The sequence below is a fragment of the Lagopus leucura genome, unplaced genomic scaffold (assembly GCF_019238085.1).
Source record: "Lagopus leucura isolate 7727_CA_CO unplaced genomic scaffold, USGS_WTPT01 Super-Scaffold_100028, whole genome shotgun sequence".
Taxonomy (NCBI): Eukaryota; Metazoa; Chordata; class Aves; order Galliformes; family Phasianidae; genus Lagopus; species Lagopus leucura.
The window spans coordinates 1,360,413-1,384,465 of record NW_024962279.1 but is presented as its reverse complement, the minus strand read 5'-3'; the positions used below and the strand labels follow the sequence as shown (position 1 = coordinate 1,384,465).

At 41.5% G+C, this 24,053-nt stretch overlaps 1 protein-coding gene across 1 annotated transcript in view; it reads right to left on the bottom strand.

Moving 5' to 3' along the window:
• The window catches only part of PTPRG (protein tyrosine phosphatase receptor type G), a 373,912-nt gene that overhangs the window by 57,246 nt on the left and 292,613 nt on the right, over window positions 1-24,053 (bottom strand). Inside the window, exons 9-13 of the mRNA XM_042880843.1 lie at window positions 16,015-16,199; window positions 13,912-14,020; window positions 12,666-12,715; window positions 9,695-10,490; window positions 2,001-2,133 (exon numbers count right to left, since the gene is read on the bottom strand). Coding sequence (XP_042736777.1) covers window positions 2,001-2,133; window positions 9,695-10,490; window positions 12,666-12,715; window positions 13,912-14,020; window positions 16,015-16,199 — 1,273 coding nt within the window. The remainder of the gene's footprint in view (window positions 1-2,000; window positions 2,134-9,694; window positions 10,491-12,665; window positions 12,716-13,911; window positions 14,021-16,014; window positions 16,200-24,053) is intronic.

The following is a 24,053-nucleotide window of genomic DNA, read 5'->3' as shown; positions in this document are numbered from 1 at the left end:
GGACAATTTGTGTTCTGGCTGCTTGCTGATTTATCCTAAAACACGCATTCCCTTCTCTTACATACGTGTTCTGTATTTGTTTAAAAAATCCTCGGAGCCATGAACTAGAAATGCATTATTTTGAACTGAGAACGAGTACCCTCAAGTTTATTTATCGTTCCTCAATTTATTGCCTCATATTTATAAAAAAAAAACCTTTTGACACAGTTTCCATGTCTGTATTAATTTTTAACCTCTAACTTTTTTTTTTTTAACATCAGCTATACGCATACAAATTTATCCATGGTTGTCAAAGGCTTAAATATATTATACACTCATACTTTTACCAAAGCTATCGATGAATGTTAACTACTCATGCAAATTATGCAGAACAGATAAAATCCAACTGCCGTCTGTACGCAAAATAACAAATATTACAGGTTTCAGTTAAAGCCTTTGTTCCTGTACTTCCCTTGATTTATCTGCTAGGTTGTTATTACTAAGCAAATAAAAATGCTGTGAGGTAGATGGTTAGGAATTTGAAAGATAAAAAGCATTTAACTTTAATTAATGTATGTTAATTTTAGACTTGAATAACATTGTGATCTATTACAAAAAGCAGTATTTACCAAAATTAGTCTCATCACTAAGCCAGTTCTTTCAAACCTTAATATTCTCTCAGGGACAGCACTGTTACTCTTTAAGTGGATTAAATACTAATTTTGCAATTATTTATCTCCATCCATTAGTGAAATTGCAGGAAACGTAAATGTTTTTCAAACAATGAGAGGTACCAACATTCCTCTCCATAATGGTTGTTAGCATTTTATCTCCAAATCCTTCCTCCCTAGCAGAGCATTTTGTACTGAAGCAAGATAAGCTAGTCCTACACTACAGAGCTTCAGAATATGCCATATACTTTGAGGGCTTGGCTGGTATGAATGTGACCAAGTTTACTCTTCCAGAAGAAAGAAAAACAGGAGAGATTTTGGACAAGAGGTACACTGAAGAGCAGGACACTGAACTGGCATCTTTGTACCTTTTCCAATTTCGGCTTCTACGCATGTATCAGTGAAATTTTATTCACTTGTTTTATTGCAGTCATGTCAATTATTAGCTAATATAAAGAGAAATGATCTTCACAAGAGTACTGTTATCTATTCACTAATATATTTTAGAATGTTCCCAGCCTCGACAATTTGTCATTGATCATCAGCAAAACGGGGGTACTGGAAAACAAATTGGTATTTTTTTAACTGATTCTGCAAATAAAATGATCAATGGACTGCTATTCCTCACCAAAGCTACTTTTCTGTGTCTTGGCTAATCAGATTTTGAAATAATTCCAAAATGCCTTTTCTGAGGTTAATCTCTGGTTACATTTCACTACAAGACAAATGAGGTGTCTCAGAATTTTGGTTCTGACGTAAGAATGCACTCCAGCTTCTGTCTTCTTCTAAATTAACTGAAGTTGGTTTGTTGGTGGCAAACCTAGCCTTCACCACTGAGCCCGACTGGTGTAAAGGATGACATCTCTCCTTAAGAGGATGTTTTTCCTTCAGGATCTGTACTTCTGAACACTTCACCAATGCTACATTTAGAACGTGCTCCTAAGTGCAGTGTTAAGGAGCATTAAATAATTTTATCCCCCTTTCATGGAAATACAAAGGAAGAAAACAAGCACCTTAAGATCACACAGGAATTAAGTCTCACTGGGCTTTTCTCCCATGACCATCTTTCCTCACGGCTAAGACTAAGGCTAACTGTGGAAATATCTGTTGACATTACAGCTGGCTCTGACATTGCTATTAGCAACCAAATTTCATGACACAAAAAAACGGTATTTGAGGCTGTTGAATAGTTAACCCAACAGAGACATTCCAGCAACCAGAGAGATAACTAATGCATCTATCATCATAACATCCAACAAAATAAAAAACACAGGACCACACTAAAAAAACATCATTCCAAACGTGTTTTAAACCATGATCAGTTTCTGCATGTAAAGGAAACATGCTCACCTCCAGTAGACAAGCACAGCAATGAGAAGAATGAGGCACACAAAAGTCAGTGCTGAGACCACAATAAGCGGGATGATCCATTCCATTTTGCCAGGAGAAGGTCTCGTGGCCATGCTGGAACTGTTCTTGTCAGCTGCATATTAAGCACATAATAAAAACAATCACAAAGTGTAAAGAGATTTACAGTGTGGAAAAATGTGTAAGGAAAACAAATAGTTTCTCCATTTTACATGATATGAGCAAACATTCAGAGCAAAGATCTTCTAATTGCAGGGTGGGACTCCATTTGTCTTTAATTTGAAACTTAAGAGCACAAAAGTATGGTGTTTATTGCCACATATGGCTTGGATTTTACTCCTGCCTGTAATTACAGTCTCATACACAATTTTAGGACTCGTGCAAGCACCTATTATCAGACATGGAGGATCCCACTGAATTATTCCACCACAGTAGCAAAGTAAATATTTTGCCCCATCATCACTGTTTGCAGGTAAATGCACCCTGTTTCTCAACACTACAGGGCAGCTCTCATTTGCCAAGTTCAGCATACTCTCCTTCAGAAGTAAATTTCTTGGTAACTATCTTAAAATAAAAATCCTCAACATGTTGGGTGTCATGTCACATCATTTGCTGAATTGTCACAATCTGGTGAGTTACTGCATACGAATGCACTTTTTAGCATATGGATTGTCAAGATGGATGGATGAATGAATGGATAGTATGTGTTGTAACTGACAGAAGAAATCATTATGCTACAGCTTTTGAGCAAAATTAAAGTTGGTCAATATTCTGAGATCTGGTCGAGTAACTGTTTCACTTTTTCATGATTCGAACACCATGATAAAATTACTGCAAGTACGGAAGTTAATGAGAGTGGACCCTGTAACCACACTGTGTGACAAAAAATGTCTGATTTGTGAAAATTTGAATAGACTTGATGAATAATTACTTTTAGATATAATCTTCAGATATTTATTTATATTTATTTCAAAGATAATTATCAGATATAAATTTCAAGCTTCTACAGAATTGGACTCAAAGACCCTTCTGTGAGTCCCTTGCAGCTCGGGATATCCTATGATTCTAAAATCATGGTAGGCAGAATGAGATTATAAGCAAAAATATAGAAGTGGATTCTGTATTTCATTCATGTTTCTGAAAAAAACAGGCAGGAGCTGATCAATACCTGTCAGTGGGATATAATGGGAAACAATTACTGTAAACAGCTTCTGATTTGAATGAGAATTGAAATGTACATACTTGACTTCTACTTATCAGCCCATGCAAGTCTTTCCTAACCAATGTGCTTCCTTGCCCTCCTTCACTACTGTATTATCATATCTTCTGAAACTGCTGCAAATCCAACCAGAAGAACATAATTGCCTTTGCACCGTGGGCAGGCAAAACACAGATAATTGGAAGTCACCAGATGTCACATAATATGAAGTCATACTCTATTTTAATAGTATTTAGATTATACTCCTCCATAGGCAGGAGTAAAATTCAACTAACATGGAAGTAAAGGTTAATTGTAAATGCTTTTTGCCTGACTGCTGAAAACAGAGTGAGGCTGCAGGCTGCTGCAAGCCCAGCAAGAAATCTTTCTCGTTTTAAGAAATAGGCTGATGGAGGTAATGCCCTTTAGCAAGCAACCTAAATGAAGTGCTAATCAGAGGGATGTTTGGGGGAAGTGAACGTGCACTGAGTGTAGAAATTATCAAAGCAAGATGAGTAGCCAGTTGTCTCTGACTTCAGTCTGAAAAGATATTGAGGTTACCAACAGAGCCACACATTGTTGTACTTAGAGCACGTGGCGAGCTTTAGTCTTCACAGCATACTAATAACATACAACATACCATTTTAAAGACAGGTCTTTGATATTCTTGACCAACAAAGAGTAAGAAAAAGAACAACCCCGAACTAAAAGCAAAGATTTATTCTCTGTATTTGTAAAACTTGCAAAAATCGTAAGCCCTGAGGCATCTTTTTTCTTTTTTTTTAATCAGTGCATTTCAAGTCATCTAATAGCATGAAAAAGTTAAGACTGTGAGGTAAGTGTTACTAATCAGAACGGCAAAAAGGAAAAAGTAAAAGCATGCACTGAAATAAAGCCCAGCAAGGAGCCAAATGCTCCCCACCACCTTACATCTATTAGGATATTACTTCATTTCCCTCCAAGGACAATATTCTATTCTGTTTCACCTCCACATATTTCAACATAAAAACATATGTTTTTGTTTGCATGGGAAGAAAATTAAATCCATTCTAAGCACAGCACAGGCAAGAGTCCCAATGCATGCTAACAAATTCTGCAATGCTCATGATGCTCCTCTGACTCAGTCTACTGTGGAGAACACACTTATCTGCCCCTGCCAACTCCATCTACCGCAGATGTGAGGATCAGAAGTGCTCAGTGTGCTGAATGCCAGAATTGCAAATGCCATTCCTGCATGCTGATGGCTGGCCCTGACTTCCAGTTGGGAATGCCTAGGCAGTGATGTGCTGCAGAAAAACATAAACCATTCCTGCTATTTCTGTGCTGGCTTTGAGGATGTGTTAGGTGTTTTCCGCTGCTAAGTAAAGTGTTGAGAGAGGTTAAATAAACCAGTGCTAGCAAAGCTGTTGTAGAATGACAGCTGGGGCTAGAAGTGTAGCAATAGAGCTAGAGTGCTGGTGGGTGTCTCATTTAGGCAAAAAATCCTAAGAATAGGCAGCATGCTGAGCAATGTGGAAAAAAGTTAAAGAAAGCACACACAAAAAAGACAGATCCAGGCCTGTTTATTTCCCTGTTCACCTCATATCAAAACACATACAATTAAAAATACTAAGAATTTAACTCTTCCCTTTCCAAAGCAAGAATGTTGAGACATGGTATCACCAACAGCATATCCTTGTAGGGGAAAAAAAAAAAAAAGGCTTAAAAATGGACCATGAAACTCAATTTTTCCTAAGAAATGTAAACAGTTTCCAGTGGCATATGCCTTCGTTGAATTAATTCAGTTTGCCTTTTACTGGCTTGGAATACATCCCGGTAGGATGGAATAAAAATTATTACAGTGTATTTGTTTCAGGAGGTCCCACACGACACAAGCCTCAGCACTGCTAGATTAACTTCTACGTCTGCAAAAATCTATAACTTGCACTTTTCTGCGAAGCACTCATTCAGCAATGCCATCCAGGTCCTGGAATGGATGAGGCCATGGAATGGACATTATTATAGAGTAGTGGGCAGTGAAACTCGTGTACAAGGGTCAAGGCATTCTACAGTCTATGAAACGTACTGTTTTTTTCTGTGTATTCCTGGTAGTTGGTTACTGAGAATGGGGAAGTTTATATCCCTGAAGTTGCACTGCCTGCTATAGTAAGCAACTGTAGGTGCAATATATAAGGTATCTACCTTTTTATTTTGAAACTTCCCATTATCGTTCCTTGACGTTACACAAACCACAGTACAAAGTTCTGTTTGTTGTACTGTTACAGATCCCTAACTACGAAGTACACATTCTGCATGCCCAAAGAAAACCCCCACTGCAGTGCTGCCTCAGATCATCTTGTCACCTGAAAGAAAGGCAGCTACCAGCAAACAAAATTACTGACTTATACAAAGCTATTAGTTATTCAAACATGGAGCTGCAAAAACATATGCTTTTTAAAAAGATTACTTCCACGCGAGCTTGTATTATTGCACAGCTATTTTCTTCCTATTTCTTTGAAGGCATTTCTGCAGCATTCATACTTACAGGTTGGACACAACATGGCATGGCTTTTCACTGTTTTGTAAACAGATGCCAATCATGTTTAACCCTGATGTTGGATAACTGAGATTCATACTGCTTGCCTACTCAAATTGCTTTCAGTAATCCAATTCTTTCATATGCAAGCCATTTTACTGCTTGCTCATATAAACTGCCATGCGAAATGGCTCATATGCCACAGGAAAATACAGTTTAATAATCCTTGCCATGTATGGAGAAAGAAAGAATTACACAGATGTTTAATTATCTTAATGAGGTTACCCCCAAAAGGCTTTTGTAACCTCAGGCCTGGCAAAGACTGCTTAATAAACTAAAATTCACTATGCTAAAACTACATGCCTGGCTTCAAGTTTAATCTGTACATTGTGATCTCTCTACATGGCCCTCCCAGGGGAAGAACTCAGCATAAATGAGTGGGCGCTGAGGGATGGGAGGACCCAGGTGAAGTTTCCATCAAGAGCCAAACCCAGGCCTCTGTTCTTAGTCCCAGTTCGTGACTCAGGTTAAAAGCCCCAACCAGGCTTGCACTGCCTTGCTCACAACATCTCCTTTCTTCATCTCCTATCGAAAGCAAAGGGTCTGCTCAACTTTTCGGCACAACAAACCAAAATTCTAATGGGCTGTATCTGCTGTAGCCTGATTAAACTGAATCACCCTACTTCCCTGCTTCTTTCTTTTTTTTCTTTACTTTCTCTTTTTTTTTTTTTTTTTTTTTTTTGAGCATCATTCTAATTGCTGCTTTTCTAATTTTCAGGTTTCAGAGTCACAGACAATGCTGAGCAGCTGTGTGTGTAACAGTTGCAGATCAAAGGTACAATTAGCCTAATGTGGGCAACAAAACAGAGAAAGGGATGATCAGTAAAATGAAAGAGGAGAATGCAAGCAAGCGCTCAGTGACAGAAGAAAATCATTAATGTTGGCCAATACCACCAGACAAGAAGAGGCTGATGCCATTTGGAAAATAATGACATGGCCTCAGGAGAGGTGTGTGTATGTGTGTGTGAAATAAACACTAAAGGAAAATGAGCCTTGATGTACTAATTGGCCTCGCACTTTCCCCGTAATTTCTTGTGCTCCCCGTTCCCTTCTAATCATCCACACTCATGAGTACTTCCCTATTCAGTTATCTCCTCACAACTGCTAATTTGTTGCTATAGAATTAATTTTACAAGTGTACATTGTTATGAAACAATTTTCTGCTCTTTAAAATGATTAAACTTTCTACTCACAAAGACATTTTGGAAACTCTGACAGCTTTCTTAAAAGTGTTTTCCTGGAGAAAAAATGCATTCAAAAAAGCTCCTGCTCTCTTATTCAGACACATCTACCAAAATATTTGGGCAAATTCTGGTCAGGCAGGCCTCAGCTCTTCCCAGTCACAGCCTGGGGACAAGATGCAAGAAGAGCCTTGCCTGGATGGACTTTGAAGGACAACATCCTCACAACTACAGAGATTCAGACTGAATGCCTCTGTCCCAAAGGCACTAAGAAGCATCTCAAAATCTTAGCAGAACTGAAGAATGTTTGTCTTACAATGTCTAGGCAAGGAGTTGCCACAGTTGTGAACAGCCTAGCTTTTCCCACCTAGAAGTCAAGGACAAGGAATGAACAAGGGAAAACGGCACACTCGGACCCTTCTTCTCTGAACAGCTACTCCTGCCTTCAGCTGCCAAACGTCTTCTCCAGCATGCTGAGGGACCTCGAAGAAGCTTGTCTGGGAAGCTGAAAATCACAGAATTGTTTGAGTTGGAAGTGACTCTTAAAGGCTATCTAGTCCATCTCCCCTGCAATGAACGGGGACATAAAACATGGCACAGTTCCTTCCCTTCTCACTGGGTACATCACCAGAGGTTTAACTAAGATTTAACTAAGGTCAGCTGGGGTCACTGGGTTCACTTATCTTATTCCCCAGCTAATATGTGCTGGTTACTTCAGACTTTGTCTCCTATACAGGGAAACCAGATTATTAATAGACAGTGATCTTCAGAAGTTATCCTTCCCCCATATAAGCACAGAAAAACCTCATTTGCAGAGTCTTTTCAAGACCAATCATCTTTGCATGCAGTCTTCAGGTAGGGTCACTTCAAGCTTCCAAGCCTGCCAGTACGCAGAGCTCTTAAAAGAGCCTGTCTGGTAGGAGGCAAAGCTGCATTGAACTACTTTCAGTGATAGTTCTCTGCATGCTAAAAAGAGACAGAAATCACTACAGACTGAGGGGATACAACCAGCAAGTACTTCTTAGCAATATGAACGATACTTCTCTCTTCATTGATTTTTATCTTCTTCATGGAATAAAACCCTATCTAATAAGAATCATTTTGTCATGATCTAGCTAGTAAGACCAGCTATTCATCCTTCTTTCAATTTGTATTAGGCTGAGAACAAGCCACAAGGCCTTCTGCCAGCACTTACATAAGGGGTGTCATAGTTGGGCCATCTAAGAAACTGGTGCAAGAGAAAACACAAAGCAAGAAAGGCAAGAAGAACTAAAGATAGCTATTCCAGAAGCAGGTTTACTGATGCAGATCAAACTGTTGGGTAACAATGCCGAATGCTTACTCACAGCACTGCAAAGAACATTCCCTCCCTCTCACTAAAATGGTGTTAAGGGCAAATGGCATGCTGAAAGCTGCCTGGCAGGCATCTCACATCATATTCAGTGGGAGCAGTGGACTTTGAAGATGATTTTCAGGTGAGGAGTAAGAAAAATGGCAGTATATTTATTAAAAGTAAAATAAAAATAAAAAAACAGCAAAATATGATGTACGTTTCTTGGTTTCCTCATTAATCTGTTCTCTTACAGAACAGTTATGATTCACAGCATTACAGTCAGGTCAGCATTTCTGTAACAAATGTTATTAAAGATAGGATGTAGCTTTGCTTTTTAAATTGGTTCTCAGCTATAACCGAGTGCACAACGTCTGCATTTTTGTGTTTCTAAACGTAGGGAAAAATAAATATTTAAGGTTTTTTCACAGTAATCTAAATCCAGACCTGCTTCGATGGAAAACGAAATTACAAAACAGTCTATAGATTAGCAAAATAAACAATAACGATCATATAACAAATAATAAAAACATGCGATATCTTATAAATGCTGTGGTACATACACATAATCACTCAGACAAACTTCTTGTATCCAAATCCTAGACCATACTCTGCCAACAAATCTGTATGAATGCACTCCATTTGCTCCTTGCAGTTAAAATATCTGTTTTTCTCACCAACACCTTGAGATCCCCAAGAAAGAACATGTCTATACCCAATGGACCTTCTGCACAGTTAGCTGGGAGCACCAGGAGATGCCTGTTTATGTAAGTAGCTCCCGACCATACAGGATTTGGTGTTCTGATTTGGTGTTCACTCTGGCTGAGATCATTTCATACATAAAAGAAGGCAACCCCAGCACAGAAGGTGCCCTGTCTTGCAAAATCAGAGCATGTAGGTTTTGAGGTGAGGAATAAACCACCAATGATCCCATATTTGGGAGAATATCTCAAAGCCCTATCAGGGAGAATCCTGCAGATAAACAAAATTAGCTTAGAGCATACAGAGAAAGCCTCCCTTGAAACACCAGCTTGGCACAGCAACCACTCTTACAAATTAATTTCACAGCTATAGTTCACTGCATTTCCTCTTTTTAAAAATCAAAACAAAGCTCTTCACGTAGCCTTTTCCCAAAACGCTTTTTCCAAATTTTCTCTTCTATTAAGGAATACGAGTAGCAGAAATCTGCTGTAAGAAAATAAAATTATCATCCTTCTCTCTCTCCTCCTCCCAGTAACAATTTGTTGGTCGGGTCCTGTGATGAACTATCTAATGGGGAAACCAGGCACCAAAAAAAATTGTTGTGCCTTTTGGAAATCAGTAAGGAATGTGGTTTGTATAACTCCCAACAATCTTATGCTTGTAAAAAGAGTTTCCCCGGATGTCACTCACCTGGATTAATGGTGATGAATTTGTTATCTGAGGGATGTTCCTCTGGAAACCTGTCATCCTTTGGGAGAGGTTTTCTTGTTGTCTCTGGTCTTCTTGGGATCTTTCCCAGATAAAGTTCATCGGTGAACGCTGGCGGCACTTGGGTGGAAGGGAGAGGCTGGGGCTGAGTGTCTACTTCAGTAAAACTCTCCTCCTCAGGATGTCCAGCCTTGGGAGCAACATTTTGGTTCGGCTCTTCGTCTGATATGGTTTTATTTCCTTCCTCCTCAGCAGTCCAGTTGGGTGAAGCCGTGGCCACGCTGGGCTCTGTGCTATTGCGTGCTTCCGCCGCAGCTGTTGCCCTGCTTTTCTCCTTCTTTTCAGCCTCCTTTTCATCTTCTTCCTCACGCTCTCTTTCTCCATCCTCACTTTCACTCTTTTCATCCTTCTCCCCTTCCTCGGCTCCCTCGCCATCCTTTGTCAGTGCCGAGTCCCGCTCTGGCCCTGGGGAGGCAGCAGCAGGCTCAGTGGTGGCCACCACAGGCCGCCCAGCCTGCTTGCTGGGGGCGGCTGCCGTGGGCAGCCGGGTGGGCCACACGCTGCTGGGGAAGGAGGAGATGCCGCTGCCGCTGAAGCCCAGCCCCGCCAGCAAGGTGCTGGTCACCACTGAGGCCACGGTGGCCTGGCTGCCACTGGAGGAAGGCCCCATCCCTGTGGCCATGGACACAAAGGAGAAGGGGAGTCCCGAGGAGGTCCAAGTGGAGGAGCCGGAACTGATGGGAGCCATGTCGGCTGAGGAGGCAGGAGAGGCTGTGGGCTTGAGGAGATCACCAGGAGCAAAGGGGAAGAAAACAAGAGCAGAGAGCATCAGTAGGGGTCCTAACACGCTATCTGTGGTCATTTTCCCTTTGTTTTTCTCTCCCTTTCCGCACAAACACCATTCTGCTATTCTCTTATTTTGAGAGACTCAGGTCTACATCTACTACCCAGATGCAAGGCTGAACCAGGAACAGCAGAAGCAACAGAGCCGCAAATGACTATGAGAGGAAACCTGTGTTTGCTATTTCTGAACAATCGCTACCATAAAAAGCCTCTTTATTCCTTATTTGATGGTGGAACACTCTCCATCCACATCACCAGTGACTTGTGAGTAGTGTTTCCTCTCAGGGGTAAGAGAAGATTTAATGAAGCTTAATGAGTTTAGCTTCATTACTCACAGTGCTTTAATCCTCAGAATACAGAAGCTTAAAAATACAGTGTTACATAAGGGTTGTCCTGAAATAACAGCTGTATTGCCTACATGTGCATCCATGGCTGGTGGGGTTGCTCTGATAGGAAACTGGCTCTTCCCACATGCACTGTGAGGGCCTTAAGTAGTACTGTTTTAATTTCCTAAAGTACCCGTGAGCATCATTCTGCTAAGGACTAGTGCTGCAGCAAACATGAGATACTGCTCTCTTTAGAAAAGAGCTGCAACAATACTAGCTGGGCACTCCTGAAGGACTTGCAAAGCATCAGGGTCTTTTTGGCAAATCATCTCTACCAGCATCATCTGACTGAAAGACCCACATGTGTACTTGGTTTTCTCCATCCATGGGATTCTGCCTGCCCATACAAGTTCCAGCCACTGCCAGGTAGCCTGGAGAGCTGAGGGGAAGCAGAGAACAAACCATGAACTTAGACATCTCTGCAGACTGCCAATGTTACTCCCATAAAGTCAACTTGGTGCAATGTGCACTCACTCTCTGTGCACAAACATGTATGTTCCACCTGAAATGGAGAACTTTGGTATATGTAAGAGATAGACAAACAATTCTAAATTATATGTAGAAAAAGACAGTGAGGCTAAGTGCATTTGTCTAAGGACAGGAAGCAATTATGTGTGAGAGCCGAGATCAACACTGTCCACATCACCTTAACATGTTCTCTTTCTGACTTACTACAATCTGCTTCTTGGTACTAGATTCGCCAGCAAGAAGAGCTTTAGGTGGGAAGGTGCCTACCGTACAAGGACAAACAGGGGTTAAATAGGTCCTACTGAATCTCAAACAAGGCCATAAGATGTCTGTATTTCTGAAGCTGAAATCTGTAACTTGACAGTATTTCTGCATCTCTGCAATTCCCAGTTTCAATCAGGCCATGCAGTTGAAATGCTGCAGCAAAACAAGAAAGGCTCTCACACGTTATTTTTAACCAGCTGCAATCATAGAGTACCTGAGATCTCAAAAGCAAACCTGTGCTTTATAGATTTCAAGTCTAAACTTTAAATAAGCATCTAAACTTTTGGGTGCTTATCAGTGTGAATCCCTAAGGCACTGTGAGGTTTGCTCATTGCTGGCATGTGCAGTCTCAAAGCTGGACTGGGTATTACAACTTGGCAGCAGATTTTACATATCTAGAACACCTCTATACATCATTAAACCAACATTAATCATTCAAATTCAAGATCTGTATGTCTTACTTGCTTACTAGGGAGTATATCAGACTGGAGCAGAACAAAACCAGAAGCAGCATCCTTGCAGAAAATTCAATAGTTTGAGCTCAGTTCATAAATCTGACTGACCAGTTTGGTGCACTGAGTATTGACAGTTTTTTCAGTTATTGATAGTTTTGAGCTAAGATGCTGTGCATGAAGCATGATTCTTGTTGCATATACTTTTGGCTAAGCAATTAATAAGAACAGTTAAATTAGTTTCCACAGTCATTAAGATCACATATCCCCTCTAAATGCATTCAAAACATATTTGGGAAGATTTTTTTTCTAACTCGCGAGTCCCCAGCGGTCAAAGCCTCTCAGAACGTGAAGTGAAAAAGCCAAAATCCCTTCCACATGTCAGGTGGGTTCCTTTGTGGTTCGGTTTGAGCAACCACCTCCCCAGGACAGCGCGGGCTGCAGCACATTCACAACATCGTGCTGCCACCTGGTGGGAGCGCTGCCCCGACTCCCCAGCGCCCATCAGCTCACTGCAGTGATTTATGACCCCCAACTTACCACTCCTGTTTTCACAATTCTGGTCCCCTCGAAAATTCGAGTAGTGTTAGCTGAGAAACAAAGAACAAGAGCATTTCAGTGGACTGGGAAGGGAGTCAGGAACTGACAGCCATATCACTATACAATTCTTGCTAAACAGTTGCTGAATTGCTACTATTAAGCCTGTCAACGCGGAAAGGAAATTGAGGCCTATGGATGAATCAGTAACCAAGGGCTTGGCAGGAAAATGTCAGAGAAGACCTGTTGCATGCAATGAAGTCCAAAATATATATGCTTTCTCAGTCTGGAGTTAAGGCAATTTTGATATTATTCACCTAACTCTGTACTTGTGCCTAAAGAGAGATGTGTTATTCTTTAAGCACTCAGGCCTGGCCTTTTTTTTCTGCCTTATATATTAGCCTTATATATTGCTATTTACCTAAAGTAAAACTATAATCACATTCTGAACAATGTTTTGAAAGCTTGAACACAGCTGAAGATTTGAAATAAAATTTCTTTTAGGGGAGACTTGGAAGGAAACACAACATCCGCTCTCACCGTAATGTGTGTATCACTTCCAACACTTTGAACTAGAGTTCCCGGAGTATCTGGCAAAACTGCCAGTAACTATTTACTCCTTTAACTGTAATTTAATAGGTATCATGGTCAAACCTCAAAGAATCTTTCAATTCTACCATCTGCCAAAAAAGGTCATAAGCAGTAACACACAAGTTTCTGACTTCTGCCTGGCACCTGAAGTAAGCTTCATAACACTATGCTGAGACAAGATACTAAGAAATGGTGAGATTTTGATTGGACAGGACGTTCCCTGTCTGATTCCTGCTCTCCCTGCGATGTCGTTAACACCACAGCACACACTACAGACATCCAGGCAGAACTAAGCTGTGTCCATGTTGTGCGTACAGTAAAACATCTCTACGTGTGATTCTCAACATGAGACTGATCTACTTCTCCCTTTACATAAAGTAAGTACATCTGCACGTTCTGCTATAGCTGATGTGTAAGAGTCTGCAATGGATTTGTTCTAGAAAACTAACACCAAGAAAAGTTTTGCACTAGGCAAATTCCCATCGCTGGAAATAAGGCACTGACAGTCACTGGTCACAATATAAAATGAGCATTATCTGCATGCATTCAAACATCATCTGAAATCATTCCACACCATACAGCATTCTGTAAAGAAAATGTTAAACACGCAAAGAGTCACTTAATGTAAGAATATGTATGTACGTTTGGGTTTTTTTACCTTGAAAGAGCATAGTCTGGCTAAAGTCACTACGCATTTCATTTCGGCAAACTGCTTGAACTCTGAACAGATAAAGGATGTCAGGTGAGACATGGCTAATGATGGCCTTCTGTTTAAAAAAAATAGATATTATTCAGTTTTTTACCCCCACAGTACTGTCCATCAGTTTGAAATATATAAAGCATTGTGCTAACATTGTCTTACATGGCACAAACGTCCTCACTGATATCTGAATGGAAATTTTCACTGGTTCCCCAGGGAAGGGCAAGACCAAGGTCAAAGGACGTCCCTGAGATACAAACGATTCACTCAAACCTTGCAGAATTCACTGTTTCTCAAGGAAGAGAAAGGAGGTGAACATGCCCCATGACAGTCTTCCACTCTGAGGGTCTCTGCTCTCAGAAACACCTACACTCCAAATTATTTGACCTTAAGTGAATTCAAATGAGATTTTTGTTGGCAGAGATGCAAGTCCCAAACCTGTTTTAAGCCCAGAGAAGGACAACATGTTCAAACTGACTATTGTGCAACCAACAGGTTGTGGCAGCAACTTGATGCTGGCGGCCTGCAGTAGCTCAGCACACTGGCTGGGACGTTGCTATCCACTCTTACACACTAGATGCTGCCTTGCTGCCTTCCAGCTACTCCTGTGTTGCCTTAAACTGCAATCACATCAGTTCAGTTTTCAAGCACAAAGCACCAGTGGCTGTGGAGGTCACTTGAAATACCAGTGATCTCTTCAGCAAAACACTGTCTAGCTTTGTTTCAAGATGGGACATCCCAGCTGTCTCTGCCAGAGCACTAAAGGCAAATTGCACTTTACTCCGAAAAAGAGTTTCTTTCTTCTCTTGCCCCTAAAATAGACTAAGCTGTCATTGCTTTCTTAACCTCCAAGCTCTGCTGCACAGCACAGGGTCTCACAGCAATTTATTTCCAAGCTATCACTCCATCACATCCCTTGCACTTTTAATTATTTCTTTTACATCAAACAGGATGCCGTCTCCATGCCCACCTCATTTTTGCTGATTAAGGCTCTCCTCCCTATACCTGATTAAAATGACATCTCCCTTAAGAGTGCAAAGTTATGACAAGAGAGAGGTTACAATACATCATAACCTTGGATGCCTTTCAATACATTCCTGTCTGGTTTTGTGAGGCACATCATTCCCTAATGTGACCCAGATAACAATGTCTAGTGGGGAAATTGAAAATATTAATGGAAAATGAAGTAAAAGAATCTTCATCTAAGGGAATAAGAGAAGTATTATTGTATAACTGATTGAATGGGCCCAGAGGACTGTGTATTTGAAGAAAAAAAAAATACGATAACAGTCAATAGGAATAACACTCTATGCTCCTGCATTTTTCATGTGCATATACAATTACTGATTTCATTATTCTAGAGGCTTTCTTTGATTAACAATAAACGGAGGCCTTTCAAACCTGAATATGTCACTTTGATTTTATATGCAGAGAACGTTAAAGACTGGTACAATACTTGCTTCCACTTAGACAAGAATGACAAGCAGATCAAATCCTAAATGGAGGAGATAGATCAGTGTTTGCATCTGTGCTGGAGCTGTCTTGCTCTTCCCACTTTTTCTCTTACAAGAGGAGTGAGGCAGTGCATGCACAGAGCAACTCTGCAATAATCCTCCTGCCCTGACTGCTGCTGGCAGCACTCACAGATCAGAAACCGATCCAAAGACTGCAAAGGGCTATGCACAGGGAAGAGCCTGAACCCAGCAGCAGATTCTGGGGGATCGGGGATTTTAATGTGAAAAGCTGAACAGAAGCTAAAAGGTACTCAGAGTCTGACTATTTCCTGAGACAGCTGCTTCTTGGCAACAGCACATGAAAACGTGTCTGCAGATTTAGTCCTTTATGCACTCACATAAGCTATAAATTCAGACACCAGTGTTTTGGGTAAGTCTGTTAGGCAATGTTCAACTAATGCCTAACAATCTAATAGCAATACATGGCAAGTCAAATCCTAGTCTGTCTGTAATGTAACAGCTGCTTCCCTCCTCTGCTTCCTTCTGCTGAGAAGACAGTGCAAGGACAGTTTGATACGTGTGGCTGGGGCTGATGCTGTGGTTTTACCAGGTCCTTGTCACTGTCCTTGGTGAAAGTTTTCTCCTTTTCATCTTCATTTTTAGTCCAACTGTAGGAGATCATGTAGTTCATGATTGGAGGGTGGTAGATGGTTTCTGGTTGGTTCCAGGTTACAAGCAACGCTGTCCTGTTCACAGGCTGCACTTTCATGTTGACTGGGGGAGTGCTGCAAGCTGAAAAAGGAAAAGAAAAATATGAAACTCTTGTAAATAACTGAGAGAAAACAAACAGGGAGAACTGCCTCACTCTAAGACCCAAGCTTTTTCTTTAATGCCCTTGCCTGCAGTAATAGCTTACACTGCAATCCACTGAGACCAATGGGATTTAATACCACCTGCAGCTGCTTTCTGCTCTCCAGAGTAAAGGGAGAGAGAGAATCCATTCTCTGCAAGCTGACTGCTCAGTGCTTTGCCTTAATTTTAATGCAAGCATTTGCACGTATATTTCAACCTGGTCACTAAAAAGTTTTCTATTTCCACATTCACAATTACAGTAGAGCCCCATCTTTCCTGGCCCCTAGTCTCCCACCATATGAAGGGAGAAAACTACCTGGTGTGCTCTGCAGGCTCTGGCAGTAGTTGTATCCTCTAACAATGTGACATTGTTATGTCAGTAATCATTCTCCTCCTAACCCAGTACATCTTTTGTACATGAGAATTTAGTTCTTGCTCTTTTTTCCTACATGTTTTCCTTCATAGTCTCTGAACTGTTTGTCATTAAAATATCATCAGCACAGAAAAGAGCAGCACCTGATGGCCCTCAGTCATCTCCTTCTGCTAGCAGGCAGGGAAACCCTCCAGCCAGTCTCAAAAAGCTGCGGCTTCCTCACCATACCCAGAGTGCAGAGGCAGAAGTCATTTCTGGCCCCAACCATGGTTGGTGCATGGTTGGACACAGAGCACAGCCCACTCGCAGCTGCTGCAGCACATACCTTTCAAGCAACTGAAATATGAAGGTCGAGGTACTAATGAAAAACACTAGATGGCACTCATATGCTATCTATAAAGTTTATCATTCACTTTCCAACTATGGAGTTCAGATATTTTCCAAGCTTTAAAATATTGTGTTTAAAATACACAGTTCGGGACAGATTCTCATGTTCACTTTCCAAACTCTGAACCAAGAAAAATCACTTGAAATGATGCCTAAATACATGCACTGTGGCAAAGGAGATGGTAAATTTTGGCAGGGAAAGTCAAAGTGTCACCAGCCCATCACATTGACACTGTTTCAGTTATTTTTCCTAATATGACTTCCGTTTAAACCCAGCCCATTCAGCTTGTATGCATGCTGCAGGTAGGTGACTGCGTATATATCTGGACGTTAGTTCACTTCTATGGAGTCTTGGCTGTACTGAAAAGTCTGCTCCTAGGCCTGGAGTTCCAGGTCGGTCTTATAGCTCTGCTGTAGCATTGCTGAAATAAGTTACAGTTCCTAAATAAAAAAGATAGAACGCTGTACACACCAATATTACCAATGCAACAGGAAAACACCCAAGAGCTTCATTTTGCTGGCAATGCAGCTGAGTGCTGAAGGGGGGGCTGGACCTGGCTCTGAGGGCACAGCTGAGAGCAGACACCATTGCTGAGATTTACAGAGCTTCGTGGTTCTTGGTATGCCTCTCCATGCTTACCTCCTTCTGCTGAGATTGTCAGATCAATTCTCCTTTACATCACTGTTTACTGATAACGGCACTAATAAATCATAACTGCCCCCTCTGAAGCCTTCTGTCATCACAGAATCACTCCTCAAAATGCCATGCTGGCCTTCGCCATTCCTCCTAAATAAATCCAATTGGAGGTGGTACCCAGGGTGAAGGAATACCCAGACCTGAAAGTCCATCTAGTCCTCCTTCTCCATGAGGAGATTCAGAGATTTATACAGTTAAAGTGATCATGCATCAAATTCTTGCAGAAATAATTCAACCAGATAACCTTCATGAGAGACAGACAGATTACCTTAATTGCAATGCCCCCCTCAACCATCCCATGCTTTTGTAGATGACGACCCTAAGCCACCCAACGGAGAGCGGACTGCCATGTCCTCTGCTCCACACCACTCTTTGCAGCCAGCATCCACATAACTCAGAACAGCTCATGACTACCAGAGGAGGGGAACAGGTATGTCCCAAGGGTAAATGGAGACATACAGGCTCAACATTAAGACATCCTCTGCGACCATGCATCGTGATCCAAGGATATGGGCACTTTAAGCAGCTCAATGACTGCAAGACTTCACCGAGACATTGCATGACTGGGGTGAGTTGCCTTCACGGCCAGCCGAAAGGAGATGGAATTTACTCTGCTGCTATTTCACAGTAAATAATGTTACAAACTTTTTATGACTTAGTATGACTTTGCTTTGCAATTCCTCAGAGGCACTCAGAAGAACCTGATGTAATTAAGTAATAACCAGCATTTTTTGTTCGCTCACTTTTTCTTTCTTTTTACAGCTTATGAATGGGCAAAAAAAAAATATCCTTTTTATAAAATGAAACATATGGTTTTATTAATTTAACCAAACCTGCTCAGGATACAATGGAATAAAAAACATTTGATCCAATAATTCAATTTGATGATTTAATTAAAGAGATGTGTAATAACGTAGCAAATGTCTGAAAAGCAAGAAAAAATGTAATGATTTGACCATTTATAAAACAACTGGCATTTTCCACAGAGGTAATTTTCCTTTCAATATTCTGTGCGCATTGGATTTTCAGCAGAAGATTAAAAAAATTGCAGCTCTTCTCTTTCTTTTCTATTATTATTATTTTTTTTTACACTAAAGAGCTTCTAATGATTCCACAAAATGTGTGCCTGAAGGACAAACAGAAGCAGAAAGAGGTTGGGTCAGGAAAGAGATGCCTGAGTGCTCCTCAGGACTGAATCAGAATACACCAAAGAGTAACACGTGTGGGTTGGTCCATGTTTTCTTTTAACCAGGTAACATAAGCAAAGAATCCAATGAACTCATGATGTGCTTCAGGAAAAAAAAAAACAAAAAACAAAACGTAGCCCAAGAACCAACATCACTTCATGCTGAAATGGCAGATTTCAGCTATTTTTAAGAAAGCATTACTAATGTTCTGTTAAACTCGGATCCTAAGGGATAATAAAAATACTGAGGGAGATTTCAGGGTGTCTCTCTGTGGTATAACGGTACAGCACTGGTACGAGCTGCTCAGGAGGTGGTGGAGTCATCATCCCTGGGTATGTTCAAGAACTGTGGAGATGTGGCACTGAGGGACAAGGCTGGTGGGCATGGTGGGGATGGGTGATGGTTGGACCGAATGATCTTAGTGGTCTTTTCCAATCTTAATGATTCTATGAACACAGAGTGGAGACACTTGAACTAGCACTGTGTAGGTCTAGGGTGATACCAAAGCCATGACTGAGGGCCAGCAGACTGCTGGAGACCCAGGAGGCAGAACAGCCTCTCTGGGGCCACAGGAACATCTCTGGGAGGCTCAGCAGGATGGGATGTTTGCTGCAGCAGGGGTACATCATGCAGCAATGCCCTGAGTGCTGCATGTCCTCTACAAATAAAACCCAAAAGCTCACTCAAGCTTAGAGAAAACCTGTTTACCACTTGCAGACAAATGCAGCATGCTAATACAGTCCTAAGCACTGGCCAGGCCAGTCATACAGCACAGAATTATTTTCTTCGTGTTAAAAACATTCCAGTGGGCTGGAACAAACAAAATTAATTTAACAACTCCACATTCATTTCTTCCATAATTTGATTTGTGTGTTGTATTTGGCCACGTAACCTCCACGAGGCTTTCCTAACTGGAGCCTGATAAAGCTTAATCCAAAAGCTCCTGGCAGCTACATTTCACAGAGCTGAAAGACAAAAAGAAGGCTTATCATTTTGCAAAAATTAACCACTGATATTTAGATACACCCATGACTGCAGAAAGGGCATGTCAGCGAGATTATGACAGCTTTCCTTTTTTGTTTGTTTGTTTTCAAAAGCAGCCTATATTTCTCTTTCACAGAGAGAAATGCAAAAGCAGCCAAGCTTTCTGGGTTTCATTATGCTTTTTGCATATGCTACCTGTGGTTATAAGAACTACTTAGGGAAAGCACAAGAGAGCACAGGAGCTATATATGGGGCTATTTCTTGTACATCTTCTCCCTGTAACACAGGTATCTTGCATGATGAATCCAGAGGTACTGAGCTCAGAGGGATTTATAAAATCCTCTAAAAATATTCTAAGTTAGCTTTTCTGTGCATAAAAATGTCACTACTTTAAACACAGTTATTTCTAGCTGTGCTATGCCCTCTTTTGGAAAATCCCACTCTCTCCCTCCTGCTACACGTCTCAGCAACACAAACTTGCCATTCCTCTTCCTTGCTATCGCGGGATGTGCATTGAATGATAGAATTCTGACATTTTTCGGAGCAGAAAAGCAGTGTCCCAGTGAAGTCCTGAATCCCTCGTTGTGAGATGGGCACGGACCTTGTGAAGCAATTCATACACATACATCTGCATATGGGGATGTGCCCATCGCATGCTACTGCCTGAGGACTGCTCAGAGGCAGCTAAAAGACAGCGACAAGGGTCTTGTCAAAGTCAACAGAGGGCAGAGGCAGGGCAAACAAGTGGGTAGCCAAGCTGATGAGGCAGTGAGGGTGCTTATTTCCCCTCAACCTTAGCACTGGGAAAGAGGCGGAAGAGCCAGGTCTGCAGGACAGATGGAGCCCTTGCTGCCACTGCTGCAGTGACACCTAACCCAGCCATGAGTTTCCCAGCTGATGTCAGAGGAGCCTGCAAACAGTGTAATCGATGCCTGTGCTATTGGCAAAACACTGTGCCGAGCTTGGCAGCCTGCAGAAACCTGATTGCAGACAAGATAAAAGCAATGCCACCACCAGCAAAGGGAAGAAAAATGATTTCAACAATATATAGATGCGCACATATATTCCTTCTCATTATCAGGCCCTCAAAACTATAAACACATTCACACTTGTTTTAATGCCATGCCAACATAATCATGGTACCAGTGGTGATACAGTGCCAGCTCCAGCTGCCTTGTGTTGGTGCTACTCGATGGAAATGCCTGAGAAGGGAATCTGACCCATGACAAACAACAGCATTCTTTTGGCTGTCTGATTTAATCTTGGAGTTCAGCAAGGGCTGCGCTCCCAGAGGATAACAAATCGACTACGAGGATCATATGCAGAGACAACACATGCTCTAATACATAGAAAAGTGCTATGAGGCATACTTACAACATTCTCGCCCTACTCCTTTTACTAAATGTGTGCAATTCTTTCCTTTGCTTTAGTGTATGCTGTTAACTTCCTGCAGTACTTATAAATGACATTATTAATATATAAGGATAATTGCTTTAAAGAGAAACATGCATTTTTCCTTTACCTTTGCCTGCACTTCACCAGCAGGCATTTGCAGGCTCTGGAGCATGCTGTACACGCAAATATTTGTGTTGATCTACTTCAATCCACAGGCAGAATGTAGCTAGGAGACAGACTATTTATCTTCCCTGCTCTTACCTTTCACTATGCTTCAAACAAGGCTGTTTCTTAAGGTGTAAGGGACACTGACAGATCCTACACTTGTTTTTTGAACCCCATGAAGTAACCTCCTGAGCTAAATGTGGGGCACTGCTGGCCCAGCGGCACTGGGCAGGCTGGCTTTGCCCCTCTTCTACCTGCCCATTTCCTGCAGTGAATGTACAACCAGCATTTGGAGCACGTTTGACTCATTACTGTACGGCTCCTTCTAGCATTTGAGTTTCCATGGCACCACAGCAACAGATCCTATTTTTCTGAAAGGCATGGATTATATGTTTTACTAGGTTGTGTTTGAGCCCAAATATTTCATATAGTTCACAAACATCGTTCTACAGCTGTGGTCTGAATCCTTGCATCCTTAGCAGGCACTGAGCAGCTTTGCTCCATGAGATGCCATGCTGGGCTAAGCTGATGTCTGCCAGAGATCGGCTCTGCAAGCTCTGAGTTTATATTACACACACATACACGCACACAAAGGGTGCCCTGTGTTTAAAATGTACATCTACATCCTTATATAGTGTGTTTGACGTAACATGTGGAATCACTTTCAGTGGCATGTTCTGAATCCACATGGGGAACAAGAGGGATTTCTTGCAAGGAGGATGCATATCTGCTGCATTGGCCAAACTGCCCTTTCCAATGTCCTGGTGAGGGCTGCTTGGACCAGGAGGCATAGGAGGAATGAGCCAATGAGGCCAGGAGAGCATTCTGGTACCTGCCTCAAGGGTGCCCAAAATCAGTGTGGGAAAGTGGCTTCCCTTTTGTAGCTTTTGCAGGCTTTTTCCAGTGAGAAAGATGCTCCACAGGCATCCACAGGCACACTACAAGCCAATATAAAATGAAGGCTGAAATTAAAACCAGTCCTTCTATGGGCTATACAGCTGGACCAGTGGGTACGCAGTGCAGAAATGAATTCCCCACAGGTTTAAGTGGAACAAATCATCCAGTTCCCTTACAAGTACTTGGCTATTCTAAGTACAGTGGCAGCTATGAACCCAAACCTTTCACTCTATTCCTCTTGCTCTTTTGGTTATGCTTTCATAGGTAACATATAAACAAGCGCAAACAGTTACTTACTGCTTATTAATAAAGCTACTGGCATGCTGTCCACTACATTCAGGCATAGATCCACGCAGTGCTCACATGGCAACCTCACAAAGGTTACAGTGGGTGAAAGCAGAAGCCTACACAACAGTCACTCAAAGGCAAGCATGAGATCAAGTATATGCACCACATCTTTCTGCACCTGATTTCCTTTCAAAATGGACTATTTTTTCTCCTGCAGTGCTTTGTGTATGTGCAGTGCTTCTACCTGACTAATACAGACTATTTAGGATACAGCAGCCTGTCCTCTCCCACTTCTGCACTGCGTGCTCCCAGACAGCACTGTACATGAGAATCCAGCACTGCAGATCAAGACATGGATGAGAAAAGCAAATCTGAGGTGGAACAGATGAGAAATGCAGAAGGAGCAGACTGATTTCTGCCCAAAGAGACTACAGCAGGTACCCAAGGTGCATGTCAAAAGAGACTATCACAACAGGAAGGAAGTATACTTGCTCACAGCACTGAGGTGTAGTGGCAGCTGAGCAAGCCTAAAGTGCAGGAGGATGCAGTGCAAGCAATTAGCAGTGTGGTGTTACCACCCTGAAGTGCAACCTTTTGCACCCAGTCAGCCTGCTGTGCTAGTTGAAATCCTAATAATGATGTATAGATTCATCTGCACCAGCACACAGCAGTAGGGCACTGACCTGATTAAAGTACACAGTTCATAAAAGAGGAATGGAATGGGAAAGAGCAATCTTCATAACAATATGAAATCAAAAAGTAGGAAAAATCCAGTCATCCAAGGAAAGGGGGAAGAAGTTAAGCTATGAGGAAATCAACCTGTAAGACTGATTCTTCTAAAGTGCAAGAACAATCAAGTGGTAAACATACCATAAATTAACTAAAAATGTACTTGCTCATTTGCACCTCCCCTAAGATATTTAAAGAAAATGAAGAGTATCATTTTGCTTTAGCAACTCCATCTTAAGATGTCAATAATGGATGTTATTTTGAATTTACATTTACAATGCTGTTGTTTCAGAGAGGAGATTACAGTTATGCTATACAATATTTTGTGGCCACTTAGGTTTGAATAAAGTATATACATTCTGTAGGAGTAGAACTTGTCTGCTAATCCCCTTTCTGTCCTCCTAGAGAGAACCTGAGGGCATGAAGAGACCATGAAGTTGTTTTGAGGAAGTTCTCATAAAACATGTGCATTTAGAAAGCAAAAACAAATTACTGGGAGTAATAACGAAGGCTCTAAATGAGGCAAATAACTTGTTCTCAATGAGAAATACTGCCATCAAAGCTCTAAACTATCTGTCTCAGAATGACGATGTCACTGCACTGCGCTTAATCTCCAGCAGAACTTAAGATAATGCTGCAGTGGAGACGCACTCTATCTAGCAATAGGACAAGAAGTAATAAACTTAAGTTGC